The 15,272-nt window shown below is 47.5% G+C and overlaps 1 protein-coding gene across 2 annotated transcripts in view; it reads left to right on the forward strand.

The window, feature by feature from the left end:
* Positions 1 to 15,272, forward strand: part of COQ8A (coenzyme Q8A) — a 224,570-nt gene that overhangs the window by 61,868 nt on the left and 147,430 nt on the right. For both annotated transcript variants that reach the window (XM_030195735.1, XM_030195736.1), the window contains exon 3: positions 12,879 to 13,238. In XM_030195735.1, the coding sequence (XP_030051595.1) occupies positions 12,879 to 13,238 (360 nt within the window). The remainder of the gene's footprint in view (positions 1 to 12,878; positions 13,239 to 15,272) is intronic.

Consider the following 15,272-nt stretch of genomic DNA (forward strand, 5'->3'; position numbering starts at 1 on the left):
GCTTCCTCTTCTGGTTTCACACAATCCAATTTTTCCAGTGGCACCAAAACAGAGGCTGAAGGGAAATATCCATCTGTACTTAAATTTTCTCCTTGTTCAAGCAGTCCAGCACTGACCACATTTCTCACCTGTTCGACAGGGTAAAGGAGGAAGTCTCCTGATAAACCTGAATGGAAGCATCCTGAAATTGCAACAGGACCCCCTGGTGTGCTTTCTGTAAAAGTTGTTCTTTAACAGCATGTTTAGCAAAGTGTATGACAATGTCACGGTGTCAGTTCTGCATAGGAAGGTCCAATGCCCAATGTGCTTTCTCCAATTCCGCAGGGTCTTGATCAGCGCTTTCCTTGAAGGGTTGTCCACACAAGCTTACATGTGAAGCGTCTGTTTTACGCTTTCCAAAAATACTAGGACTAGGGGGCATGTGATGAAGCTACAATGCAGTAAATTTAAAATGAATCTGAGAAAATGTTTCTTCACTCAACGTGTAATTAAACTCTGGAATTCGTTGCCAGAGAATGTGGTAAAGGTGGTTAGCTTAGCGGAGTTTAAAAAAGGTTTGGACGGCTTCCTAAAGAAAATGTCCATAGACCATTATTAAATGGACTTGGGAAAAATCCACTATTTCTAGGATAAGCAGTATAAAATGTTTTGTACTTTTTTGGGATCTTGCCAGGTATTTGTGACCTGGATTGGTCACTGTTGGAAACAGGATGCTGGGCTTGATGGACCTTTGGTCTTTCCCAGTATGGCAATACTTATGTACTGCTTGCCCTGGGATCAGTAGCATGGATTCTTCCAGGTACTTGTGACCTGGATTGGTCACTGTTGGAAACAGGATACTGAGCTAGAGTATGGTTATTCTTTTGCATGGACGTCTTCTGTTCATCAGCCTTCGGGACACTCTGGAACCGGAAATTCTTTTCCCATGTCTTGTTTTCTAAGTTATCAAGATAGAATTGAAGCTCCTCGGTTTTTAAGAGAAGCACCACTGTTTGAGCATGCGTCTCCTTAAGGGTCTACTACTACTACTACTACTACTACTTATCATTTCTATACCGCTACAAGGCATACGCAGTGCTGTACACCAAACATGAAAAAGACAGTCCCTGCTCAAAGAGCTTAAAATCTAAATAGGACATGCACACAGACAGAACAACTGAGAGGTATGGGGATAAAAGGGTAAAGGGCAAGTGAAAAGTGGTTAGGAGTCAAAAACAGCGTTAAAAGAGGTGGGTTTTTAGCCTGGATTTGAAAATGGCCAAAGTCGGGGCTAGACGTACAGGCTTGGGAAGTCTATTCCAGGCATGAGGTGCAGCGAGATAAAAGGAACGGAGTCTGGAATTAGCAGTAGAGGAGAAGGGGACCGACGAGAGATTTATCCACTGAACGCAGTACCCCAAGGGGGGACGTAGGGAGAGAGAAGAGTGGAGAGATACTGGGGAGCGGTAGAGTGAATGCACTTATAAGTCAGTAAGAGAAGTTTGAATTGAATGCGGAAATGGATAGGGAGCCAGTGAAGTGACCTGAGGAGAGGGCTAATGTGAGCATAGCGACTCTGGCGGAAAATGAGTCGCGCATCAGAGTTTTGGATTGATTGAAGAGGAGAGAGATGGCTAAGTGGGAGGCCAGTGAGAAGCAGGTTGCAATAATCTAGGCGAGAGGTGATAAGAGTGTGGATAAGGGTTCTGGCAGAGTTCTCAGAGAGGAAGGGACTGATTTTGCTGATGTTATTGAGAAAGAAACGACAGGTTTTGGCAATCTGCTGAATGTGAGCAGAGAAGGAGAGAGAGGTCTCCGTGTGCTCCTCCAGGTGCATGCCCAGCTCTCTCATATCTGTGTGGGTGATATCAGTTTTGTCCAGTATTTCAGCCCACATGCTTTTGGGTTCCTAGTCAAGGTGCTTCAAGACCCGAGCTAAGCTGCGATCAGCACCCACATCCTCCTTCTTCCCCATAGAGATTTGGCTTCTGAGTCACATGGCTATCAACTTTTTCAAAAAGTTCTTTAAAACCTTTTTATTTCAGAAGTGTTTCGGGTAATAAGCTGTAAGTTGTATCATTTGGTTTTTAATAGCTTAGATAATGATTACACTTTTGTTTGCTCACAATAGAATTTTGTTGACAGTTTTTTGTATTTCAAGAGTTATGTCTCTTCGGCTCTTAATTGTAACCTGCAATGAATTAATTTGCAGATAAGAAGCCCTGTATAACATAACATAGTTACCACATAGGCTTTGCAGTTACTGTGTGTGTATTAATTTTTGCAACCAATGCACGGTAATTGCAACACTTTACTGCACTTTGGAATGGAACCTTTAGTTTTGCTTTCTAATTTCTTAGATTCTTTGAGTACAGCCAGACTAGTCCAGGACCCACTCAAAGTGATAATTTGTATGGCTCTGAAACTCAAAAAAGCTGAGTTCCTAAATTTGTGCTCTATTTTCAGCCAAGCCTAGGAGCCTAAGTTTTCAGCCAAAAATTTAATCTTCATTTAGGAGCTTAAAAGTTCTGCTTACAAATTTAGGCCCTGTAATATAACAACTAAAGAGGAGGGGAAAGAATAAATGAACTGTCTACCAACAGAGCTCTCCCAATAACAAAAAGCAAGCCAGACAGGGTCTATTAATTTACCCACATACATTATTCTCAGTGCTACAATGCAGAGACAGAGCTAAAGTGAAAATTAAACACTAAAATGGATATGTTTTCTGGGACTCTAAACAATTGGAAGTATTTCTAGATTCAAAGAAAGGTGTTGCCTTCCCAAAGCCTTCTGAATGATAGAATCTTGGAGTTAGAAGAATTATTTGATAGTATTGATTTGTAAGCACCACCATAGTCTCCTTTCCTTATTTTAGTAAGCTTATTGACCTATTATTTAATTTAACATCATCTCTAATTTTTCCGTCATCTCTCTTTCTTAGTTGTGGGCTTGTACTTTGTTGTTTAACGGGGGATTGTTCTGTATATGATGAATTACTTGTTCCTTGTCATCAGCAGCAGATGAATCCATTAACTGATGGGTTATGTCCGCCTACCCACAGGTGGAGATAGAGAACACTGAAAAACCATAGTGCTCTATGGACGGCTAGCTCCATCTGCCTTCAGTATTTCTCTATCTCCCAGCAGGTGTGGACGTAGCTTGATCAGCTCCTGGAAAAAATTCTGCCTGGGGTGGCTCCTATGCTTTTGCCAGTTGAAGCTGGGGTGTTGTGGCTGGTGGTGCCCACTGCCTTACCCGACCCCCTGCCTACCGGAGTACCTCTGTTGCTGCCTGCTTCCAACTTTCCTCACAGCGTTAAAAAAAAAAAAAAAAAAAAGAGTATGCATTGGTTCTGCGTAGCTATTCTGAGGCTATTTTCCACGTGCAGCTTGACCCGAGCTCGTTTGACTTGGTCTTTTGAGGTGAGAGTGGTGTCCAGCTCCTCTGGGGAGGTCCTGCGGACACCGTTCCGATCAGGGTAAGTTTTGGCGCGAAGCCGCCATTTTCTATATATTAATTCTCACCTCCAATGTTCTGACTTGCTGCCTGGGACTGTGGCTCATTCTGAGTTGGTCTGCTAGGCTCCGTAGATCAGGCTGACATCACCGTAGCCATTATGATGTCAACTTCAGAACCCAGGGGGAAAAAAAACATACCTCACAGCTGATCCATGTCTAGAGGAGGGTCACTGGACATGGGTGGCTGGAGGGGGGGCAGGGGAGAGAGGAGGGTCACTGGACATGGATGGCTGCAGGGGGGGCAGGGGGTCGCTGGACATGGGTAGCTGCAGGGGGGGCAGGGGGTCTCTGGACATGGGTGGCTGCAGGGGGGTAGGGGAGAGAGGAGGGTCGCTGGACATGGGTGGCAGGAGGAGGGGCAGGGGAGAGAGGAGGGTCGCTGGACATGGGTGGCTGCAGTGGGCGCAGGGGGAGAGGAGGGTCGCTGGACATGGGTGGCTGCAGGGGAGCCGAGGAAAACCTTGCTGGCGCCAGTTTCATTTTTGTCAGAAACGGGCCTTTTTTGCTAGTTACTTATATATTTCCGTCTGGTCGGACGATGGCTGCTGAAGCAGGTAAACGCTGCTCCCATTGTGGTAAAAGTAGATCAGCAGCGGGGCTCTGTAAGACATGCTCTTTAGACACTAGAGCTGGTACGAGCATGGCAAGCGATGATTCTTCCTGCTCAAGGGAGCTGGCAGCGGGCGCCATTTTGGAAGTGCCGCAGGCCTTGACTCTCGCTGTTGCAGAGGAGTCTGAGTGCAGGGGGACGCCTCGGTTAGAGGCTACCTGAGGAGCTCCTGTTCCCATTTCTCCTGATTCAGAGACGGAGGGTCAGGGTGAGTTTGTGCTGTTAATGCATAAAACTTTCATGCTGAAAAGAGCTCTGCCGCACGTGTCTGTCACTGCGCTGTTACCTGGTTTCCCCCCGGGTGTTGATGGCCCGGGCCTGGCTGATTCCCCCAAGCGTTGGAAGGACGCAAAACATAGACTGGTAAATCCCCCGTCGGAGAGTGGTGCACTTCCCCCCCCCCCCCCCCCCCCCCCCCCCCCCGTGGTCGGGCGGTGTGGATTCTGAGGGTTCTGGTGGGGCCTCATGGTCTGAAGAGCCAGAGGAAAGTGCCGGTTTACCACTGCATCTGGATGATCCCAATGCGGTGAGGATTTTCCACCGCGATGAGCTGCCAGCGCTAATTTCTGATGCCTTGCAGGCCCTCTCGATCGATGATCCTGCCAAGGGTGAGGCCGCCTCTGGTAATCTGAAGATGGCGAGTACTAAGAAGCCTGCTCGAGCCTTTCCTGTGCATGGCTCCATCCAAGAGCTTATTTCAGCTCAATGGTCTGGACCCGATGGGCCTTTGAAAGTGGCCAGGGCTATGGGTCAGCTTTACCCTCTAAGTGAGGAGCACTTGGCCCCTTTGGGGATGTCTAAAGTGGACGCCTTAGTCACGGCGGTGACTAAGAGGACCACCATCCCTGTAGAGGGAGGGGTTGCCCTGAAAGACATGCAGGACCGGCGGCTTGAATCCGCATTGTAACATAACATAGTAACATAGTAGATGACGGCAGAAAAAGACCTGCACGGTCCATCCAGTCTGCCCAACAAGATAACTCATATGTGCTAATTTTTGTTTATACCCTACTTTGTTCTGTACCTGTGCTCTTCAGGGCACAGACTGCATAAGTCTGCCCAGCACTATCCCCGCCTCCCAACCACCAGCCCCGCCTCCCAACCACCGGCTCTGGCACAGACCGTATAAGTTTGCCCAGCACTATCCCCGCCTCCCAACCACCAGCCCCGCCTCCCAACCACCGGCTCTGGCACAGACCGTATAAGTCTGCCCAGCACTATCTCTGCCTCCCAACCATCAGTCCCGCTTCCCACCACCGCATTGAAACGGTCTTTTGAAATATCGGGCCTTGCCTTAAGGGCATCTATTTGCAGTTTCTATGCTGCCTGGACCTGCCTTTCTTGGTTACAACAGGCAGTGGAGCAGCCCGTGGATGGTGCGGAGTCCCTTGCTGAGGTTGCACCGTGGATGGAGTCGGCCCTGTCATTTTTGGCTGACGCCCTCTATGATCTGGTCAGAGCCTCGGCTAAACAGATATCTGTGGCGGTTGCGGCCCGCCGCCTTCTATGGCTACAGCATTGGGCGGCTGACATGGCCATTAAGCACAGGCTGGTGAATCTTCCCTTTCGGGGCCACCTGTTATTTGGAGAGGAGCTGGAGAAAATTGTTAAAGACCTGGGAGATCCCTAAGCCCCAGCGGTTACCGAGGATAGGCCGAGGCCTTCTTCGAAGGGTTCTGTGTGGCCCTCCTCTTCCAGACCTCGCTTCCGTGAAGCTCGCCGCTATCGCCCGGGGCGCTCTGCTGGGTTTTCTCAACGTGCCCGTTTTCAGCAGAGGAACTCCTTTTGCTTGGACAAGCGTTCCATAGCAGCCGATTCAAGGCCTGGAGTTCAGGGGCGGCCCGGCCCCCTCAATGACGGGGCGCCGGTCCATTCCTCGATTCCTGCAGTAGGAGGACATCTTTCCCTCTTTCTCGAGGAATGGACCAAGATTCTCTCTGATCAGTGGGTCCTGGACCTGATCAGAGAAGGTTACTGATTGGAATTCAGCGCCCCGGTGAGAGACGTGTTTGTGGAGTCCCGATGCGGTACTGCCGTCAAACGGGCGGTGGTAGAGGAGACCCTACAAGTCTTGTTGCACCTTGGAGCAGTGATCCCTGTGCCTCCCGCCGAACGCGGCTGTGGTCGCTACTCCATTTACTTTGTGGTGCCTCGAAAAGGCGGATCTTTCCGACCGATCCTCGACTTAAAGTCAGTCAACGAGGCACTAAGAGTGCGACATTTTCGCATGGAAACCCTGCGCTCCGTCATTGCGGCGGTACAGCCAGGAGAATTTCTCACATCTCTGGACCTAAAAGAAGCTTACTTGCACATTCCTATTTGGTCCCCGCGTCAACGGTTTCTCTGGTTTGCGGTGTTGGGAAAGCATTTCCAGTTTCGGGCCTTGCCTTTTGGCCTCGCCACAGCTCCCTGCACCTTTTCCAAGGTTATGGTGGTAGTAGCTACCTTTCTCAGGCGAGAGGGTATCTGGGTTCACCCATAACTCGACGACTGGCTCATCAGAGCGGATTCGGCAGACAAAAGTTGTCTGGCCACAGCCAGAGTGGTCTCAGTACTGCAATCCCTGGGCTGGGTCGTCAATATACCCAAAAGTCACCCGACCCCCTCTCAGTCTCTCGAATATTTGGGGGTCCGGTTCGACACGGCCTCGGGGTTTGTCTTTCTACCCAAGCAAAGGCAATGCAAGCTTCAGAATCAGGTCCGTCTGCTCCTGCGGATGCCTCGCCCGCGAGCTTTGGACTTTGTCCAGCTGCTGGGGTTGATGACGGCTACTTTGGAAGTAGTGCCATGGGCGAGAGTGCACTTGAGACCTCTGCAGATTTCCCTGCTTCAACGATGGTCTCCAATGTCCCAGGACTATCAACGCAGACTAACGTGGCTCCCTGCGGCCCGGCTCAGTATGGAGTGGTGGCATGCTGCGGTGAGGAATGCTGCTGGCGCTTCCCCCTTGGTGCCTGGTGATAACCGATGCCAGCCTGGTCGGCTGGGGAGTACATTGCAAGGGAAGCTATGCCCAGGGTCTATGGACACCCGTGGAGTCGGGGTGGTCCATCAATCGCTTGGAACTGAGAACGATATTCCAGGTCTGGAGGCACTGGCTGTCAGAGTTCTGTCATAAATCGACAGGGCGGCACTCAGTGCAGAGCACTGGCCGCGGAGGCCGCTCAGATTTGCCACTGGGCCAAGCTACATCTGCAGCTTCTGTCAGCAGCTCACATAGCAGGTCAGAGCAACGTTCAAGCCGATTTTCTAAGCAGGCATCAAATCAACCCAGCGGAGTGGGAACTGGCAGACGAAGTGTTTCTTCAGATCTGTGCCAAATGGGGAACGCCCTTAGCGGATCTAATGGCGTCAAGCGCAAATGCCAAAGTCCCGTACTTTTTCAGCAGACGGAGAGATCCTCGCTCGGTGGGGTTGGATGCATTGGCTCAAGCCTGGCCCCCGGGCCTCCTGTATGTGTTTCATCCTTGGCCCTTGATAGGGTGAGTCCTCCTGCGAATTCGGCTGCATCAAGGAGTGGTGATTCTCATTGCCCCGGATTGGCCCAGGCATCCGTGGTACGTGGACCTCTGGTGGATGCTGGTGGAGGCCCCACTTCCTTTGCCTCTGGTTCCGAACCTGTTGATGCAGGGCCCGGTGACCATGGAGGATCCCTGCCGCTTTGGTCTTACGGCATGGCTCTTGAGAGGGCGCAATTGAGAGACAAAGGCTATGCGAACAAAGTCATCTCCACTCTCTTGCAGGCCCGAAAGTGGTCCACTTCCATTGCTTATGCTCTGATCTGGCACCAGTTTGAGGCGTGGTATGTTTCAAAGGCGATCACACCCACTTGGGCTACAGTCTCGCCGATACTGGATTTTTTGCAGGATGGCTTACAAAAAGGCTTGGCCTACAATTCCCTGCGAGTCCATGTGGCAGCATTGGCATGCTTTCGAGGGAAGGTCTCTGGCTTGTCCCTGGCTGCTCATCCAGACATTGCCCGATATCTAAGAGGGGCACTCTGGCTCTGCCCGCCGGTCCGGCTGCCGTGTCCGGCTTGGAAACTCTGGGGCTGGTGTGGAAGGCTCTTCAGTGTTCACCCTTCGAGCCGCTGAGGCGAGCTTCAGAGAAGGATGTGACTCTAAAGACAGTCTTTTTAGTGGCCATGACCTCGGCGAGACGTGTGTCTGAGCTCCAGGCGCTGTCCTGTCGAGACCCCTTTCTGCAATTCTCAGAGTCAGGAGTAACGGTACCTACTGTGCCTTCCTTCCTGCCTAAGGTGGTTTCAGCGTTTCACCTAAACCAGCCCATTTATCTGCCCTCCTTTACTAGAGAAGAGTTTCCGGAATCTTTTGGGCAGTTACATCTTCTGGATGTTCGCAGGGCTCTCTTGCAGTATCTGCAAATTTCAAATGACTTCAGGACCTCTGATCACCTTTTTGTCTTGTTGTCAGGTCCTCGAAGAGGGTCTCCAGCGTCTAAGGCCACTATAGCCCGTTGTCTCAAAGAAGTCATTTTTTCTGCGTATCTGCTGTCAGGGTGGTCCCCGCCTGACGCGTTTAAAGTGCATTCCACGAGAACGATTTCTTCCTTGTGGGCCAAAACAGGAGCACACTCTCTTCATGAGATCTGTAGTGCGGCTACTTGGGCTTCTAAGCTCTCCTTTGTCCGGCATTACAAGCTGGATGTTGCAGCGAAGGGGGACGCGCAATTTGCTCGTGGAGTGGCATCTTCCCGCCCTAACTAGGGAGTGCTTTTGTACATCCCATCAGTTAATGGATTCATCTGCTGCTGATGATAAGGAAGGGAAAATTGGGTTCTTACCTTGGTAATTTTCTTTCCTTTAGTCACAGCAGATGAATCCATGATCCCTCCCTGTTTGAATCTGTTTTTTTGTTCAGTTTTTCCTGCAGATATGTTCCCTCATTGGGAGAAGTTGGAAAACAGTCTTTAGGATTTCTGTTTAGTGATCTGTTACAGGAGGTTGAGATCGTCCCTCCTTTGTGTGATTATTGCTCCTGCTCTGGGGCATTCGTTCGCTGTGAGGAAAGTTCATGTTATTCAACTTTGAGGATACACTCTGCTTTGGAAGTTTCAAATACTGAAGGCAGATGGAGCTAGCCGTCCATAGAGCACTATGGTTTTTCAGTGTTCTCTATCTCCACCTGCTGGTAGGCGGACATAACCCATCAGTTAATGGATTCATCTGCTGTGACTAAAGGAAAGAAAATTACCAAGGTAAGAACCTAATTTTCCCTTTTGTATTCTGCTTGAACTTCATAATTTTTCTGTAACAAAAGTCTTTTGTTATGTTATTTGAAAAATTATAATAAAAAAAAACAATACTAAAATGGAGGAAAAAGCCTCAGAGCCTTACCGCCAGCAGTAAATTTTAGCAAGACTTTAGGGGCAATTACTTAACCCCTCTGTGAATGATTCACACTCAGTTCTGTGCAATGCAGAAATTACAGTGAAAACAATCATTAGAAACAGAAACATCTGCTTTAACTGAAGACTTTGTCCCACCGACAGTGGCCAACATTTTGCTGAACAGCTGTTTCAGAGATCACAGGGACCAATCTTAACAATCATACTCACTTGAGAATTGCACTACTTCCTTATTTTGAAGTGGTGCGATTTTCAAGTGAGCTGGTTAGGTTGCTTGACAGTAGGCTGGCACCACACGAGTACTGGGTACAAGCTTTGGAAGGAATGGATTTGTTCAATAACTTGTAAAGCTTAGAGCTGTTATGGACATCCCTCCTGCAATGTTGATATAATCTCTGTTTTAAAATATAAAATAAAAAAAAAGGGCATAAATCCTCTGAATACTGGGCTTTACTTATCTTTGTTTCTACATTTCTAAAGCGCTACTAGGGTTACGCAGCGCTGTACAATTTAACATAAAAGGACAGTCCCTGCTCAAAAAGCTTACAATCTAAAGGTCAAATGTACAGTCAGTCAAGTAGGGGCAGACCCTCAAGTCTGATGAACCTCTAAAGATGTTTCCTTATTGAACAACTCCTGACATGAAGTGGAGTGGGGAAGGAAGTTACTTGCCCTTCAGTATTCTTGAAAGATACTATATAGAGCAATATTAGCAAACATGTTCTGTCTCTATATACTGGTAGGAACAATAAACTCAGGCATCCGAACTGATCTGGTTGGAGGCCAAGAAGGAATAACTTAGGGGCCTGTTTACTAAGGTGTGCTAGGGTTTGCAGCGTGTGCTAATTTTATTCCTATGTTCCTATGGGCGTCTCTACCATTAGCACGTGCTAAAAACTCTAACACGCCTATAGCACGACTTAGTAAACAGGGCCCTTAGTCTTATGTACTAATTTCCTTTCCTTGAATCCAGCCAGGCCAGGTGTATAGGTTTATTGTCCCCTACCAGCAGTTGGAGACAAAACACGTTTGCTAATATTGCTTTATAAGGACCCTTGCTGACACCTGCTTTTCAGCATTTTTGCAACAAGCCAACAAAAAAACAATTTCCTTTTCCACTCCATCTCCTTTCCTGTCAGCGGAAGCTCTAGGAGGGAAACATCTTCACAGATTCCTCTGAGATGTGAGGCTCAACTGACTGGAATGAAATCATGGGAGAAACAGAAGGCACAAAAGGTGAATGAGGAAGTTTGCTATCTCTTCCAAATTAAGTGAGGATAGTAACTGGTAGCTGGATATAGCCTGGCACTGAATATCAGGTCCCAAATCTGCTCTTGGCAGTTATCATTTCCTAAAGCGCTGTGCACTGCAGGTTGAATATCAACCTGAGAGTTCCTGTCTGGGTGTGTCCCAGTCTGGCTCGACTCGAGGAAAGGCAATTAGCAGATAAGACTAGAGTTATCCTTTTTTGACTTTCTAATAATAAGCTCCACTTGCATAGGACATTTTGGAAGAAGCCAAAAAAACCCTACATTTTCTGTTTACTTGTATAAGATGGATTTAAAGAAAACAGTGTTCTATATTTGGCTGTCTTCTTCCTTCAGTTTTTACAGGCTTCACTATTGAGGTGTCTTAAAAAAGCAGGGTAGATTAAGAGGATTAATCTTGTTCCTTAAACTTTCATTATGTTTTAACAGAAAAAAGTTTTTTGGTGGAGGGGGTGAGTGGGAGTTTTTTGTAAACCTTTGGAATTTTGTTCTATATTTACAGTGGGGGAAATAAGTATTTGATCCCTTGCTGATTTTGTAAGTTTGCCCACTGACAAAGACATGAGCAGCCCATAATTGAAGGGTAGGTTATTGGTAACAGTGAGAGATAGCACATCACAAATTAAATCCGGAAAATCACATTGTGGAAAGTATATGAATTTATTTGCATTCTGCAGAGGGAAATAAGTATTTGATCCCTCTGGCAAACAAGACCTAATACTTGGTGGCAAAACCCTTGTTGGCAAAGCACAGCGGTCAGACGTCTTCTGTAGTTGATGATGAGGTTTGCACACATGTCAGGAGGAATTTTGGTCCACTCCTCTTTGCAGATCATCTCTAAATCATTAAGAGTTCTGGGCTGTCGCTTGGCAACTCGCAGCTTCAGCTCCCTCCATAAGTTTTCAATGGGATTAAGGTCTGGTGACTGGCTAGGCCACTCCATGACCCTAATGTGCTTCTTCCTGAGCCACTCCTTTGTTGCCTTGGCTGTATGTTTTGGGTCATTGTCGTGCTGGAAGACCCAGCCACGACCCATTTTTAAGGCCCTGGCGGAGGGAAGGAGGTTGTCACTCAGAATTGTACGGTACATGGCCCCATCCATTCTCCCATTGATGCGGTGAAGTAGTCCTGTGCCCTTAGCAGAGAAACACCCCCAAAACATAACATTTCCACCTCCATGCTTGACAGTGGGGACGGTGTTCTTTGGGTCATAGGCAGCATTTCTCTTCCTCCAAACACGGCGAGTTGAGTTCATGCCAAAGAGCTCAATTTTTGTCTCATCTGACCACAGCACCTTCTCCCAATCACTCTCGGCATCATCCAGGTGTTCACTGGCAAACTTCAGACGGGCCGTCACATGTGCCTTCCGGAGCAGGGGGACCTTGCGGGCACTGCAGGATTGCAATCCGTTATGTCGTAATGTGTTACCAATGGTTTTTGTGGTGACAGTGGTCCCAGCTGCCTTGAGATCATTGACAAGTTCCCCCCTTGTAGTTGTAGGCTGATTTCTAACCTTCCTCATGATCAAGGATACCCCACGAGGTGAGATTTTGCGTGGAGCCCCAGATCTTTGTCGATTGACAGTCATTTTGTACTTCTTCCATTTTCTTACTATGGCACCAACAGTTGTCTCCTTCTCGCCCAGCGTCTTACTGATGGTTTTGTAGCCCATTCCAGCCTTGTGCAGGTGTATGATCTTGTCCCTGACATCCTTAGACAGCTCCTTGCTCTTGGCCATTTTGTAGAGGTTAGAGTCTGACTGATTCACTGAGTCTGTGGACAGGTGTCTTTCATACAGGTGACCATTGCCGACAGCTGTCTGTCATGCAGGTAACGAGTTGATTTGGAGCATCTACCTGGTCTGTAGGGGCCAGATCTCTTACTGGTTGGTGGGGGATCAAATACTTATTTCCCTCTGCAGAATGCAAATAAATTCATATACTTTCCACAATGTGATTTTCCGGATTTAATTTGTGATGTGCTATCTCTCACTGTTACCAATAACCTACCCTTCAATTATGGGCTGCTCATGTCTTTGTCAGTGGGCAAACTTACAAAATCAGCAAGGGATCAAATACTTATTTCCCCCACTGTATATCTTTCTCTTTAATATGCTCTGTCTTTTCATTGTAGGAGTTCGGCAAACAGCAGGAGAACTTTTCAGACTCTGACTTTGGGCCAGAATATGGCTTCTCAGAACCAGTTTCAGAGAGCATCAACAAGAAACCAACCTCATCCACTGGATGGCCTGGTGAAAGCAACAGCAGCACAGATGGGAATCTGCGGAACTCAAGGAGAGCAGATTTTACAACCCCACTGGGCAATGGACAGATATTTGGGGGGGACAAGGACAGTAGGGACCCATTTTCAGCCCAAGGCCAGGTCCGCGCCTTTCACCAAGACCACTCTTCAGTCGGCAGACTGACAGCTGAGGATATTGAGAAAGCCAGGGAAGCCAAGGCAAACAATGACAACAAACCTCACAGACAGATGGTATGTTTATCTGATACTTTACACTGCTTAGCAGGATGGCTGGGTCTAAGGGTGTGGGAGGGGTTTCATGGAAATATGGGAGATGCACTGTATAATTAATTTAAACCCTAGGCTTGTAAATTCATTTAAAAAGAAATGAAAAACACAATGAAGCAAACTTGTGTTTCTTTCATGGTTTGGAACAAAAAATATATATTTTTCTTGTTTTCTATTTGCAAACAAGAGATAAAAGGAAACACGCACACTTTTCTACTTGAAGTAATCACCATCTTATGTTATCAACTAATCCTGTCTAGCTTTGAGTTCCTGCCCTGTCTGGAGGACCCACAGGGGTGGCCCAGGTGTATTGGATGCCTTAAGCAAACCTTCAACCATACAGCACCCCCCTACCCCACTTCTGCAGCTAACCAGCATCTCCTTTTCTCCTATCTACCAACCCGCCCCAGTGGCCATCATCTCCCCTTCTCTTCTAACTTGAACTGCTTCCCCCTAATATCCAGCATCTCTCCCCTTCCCTTTTGCTGCCAGGCCTGCCGCCCTCCTACCTCCCAGGCCTGCTGGAAAATTTAAAGCAGCATAGTTGCATGGGACCTTTTAAGCAAAAGACCCCTTACTGAGTTGTTCTGCCTCTCTCTGACAAGAAGTCTACCTTGTGGGGGAGGGCACAAAGCAGCACTTCCGTGTGGACCTGTTCTTACAGGGCCCATGCTGCGCTGGTTTTTCTTGAATCTTCTAGAAGGCCCAGGAAGAAAAGTGTGTGTATGTGTTTGGGAGTGGGGGGCGGGATTGACAGGGAAGTGGGGGAAAAGCTCTTGCACACACCAGAATTATCCTGCCACCCCAAGTGGCTGCCTAGTTTGCTTAGTGGCTGGGCTTGCACTGAGGATCATGAAATCCTTTGCTTGTTCGTTCTTGTGGCTCTGTTATAAAGAAGCGATAGTATGGACTTGTTTCCTTGAGACACTGGAATATAGAAAGACATTTTTGCCTCCTCTTCTGGTCGTGTTCTGTGCATTTGTATGCCAAATCTAAGAACAGCAAGTAGCTCAAGGTGAGAAGCAGTAAATGTGCCATACAAAGTTGATTAAAGATGTGGGGAAAAATGAAATCCAATTTTTTTCCATGAAAGAGGGTAATACAGCCATACTTGGTTTTAGTCTCTGAGCTGCTTTTTTTCAGAACTACCCACTCTAGATTGCTTTGTGACGTTTGATGAATTCCTTGGACTCTAATACTCCTGACTCGCAAATATCAGTATCCTCTTCGGCAAGTCTTATTTTCCACACCACCAGATGGATGTGTCGGCTGTCTCTGGAAGATTGGGGAAATCTGAAGAAAGCTATAAAGTGAACCATGACTGAAAAACCTGCTTTGTTCTGATCCAAAGGGCCTTTTTCAGGTACTGGTGGGATTTCCGAATGCACCAATGGGACGCAGCACTGACATGAGCATGTTTTCCAGTTCTCCTAAGGAAGGTTAAACCATCCAAGAACGAATTAGAGTATGGGGAAGCTTTCTAAGCTGGCTAAGCTTCCTTCTGAACCTTGCTGCTCAGAGCCCTGAAGCAGAACACTGAAACTCTCCACACATACAGAATCGGCAACAGTTCTTCCTGCTCAAACACACAGGTTTCTCTGCAAGGCTCTGGGGGCAGGGTAAATGTTGTTTCTATGCACTTTCTTCCATTAACTGAAGGTAGTGCCTCACAGCACACTACTCCATGCTCTGCTCAAATATCGTTAACACCTCAACCTCCCTCTAAGAAAGAAAGTCTATTAAAACAGACATGCCTCAACTTGAAACTATTTCAATCAGCGACTCGTTCAGTTCAGTCAGCATCATCAGTTCCTCCAACCTCAGTTCACTTCTTCAATGTCTTCAAACTATAATTTGACAAAATCCTCATTCTATTCATCTTATTTCCATGATATTACATAAGAAGTACAAACTCCAGCCTACTCTGACGTGATAAACCTCAGTTACCACACCATTCTATAGTTCTGGTTTTGGTGCTTAATAAATCAGTCAAATAAA

Source organism: Microcaecilia unicolor, chromosome 3 (genome assembly GCF_901765095.1).
Source record: "Microcaecilia unicolor chromosome 3, aMicUni1.1, whole genome shotgun sequence".
In the NCBI taxonomy this organism is placed as follows: Eukaryota; Metazoa; Chordata; class Amphibia; order Gymnophiona; family Siphonopidae; genus Microcaecilia; species Microcaecilia unicolor.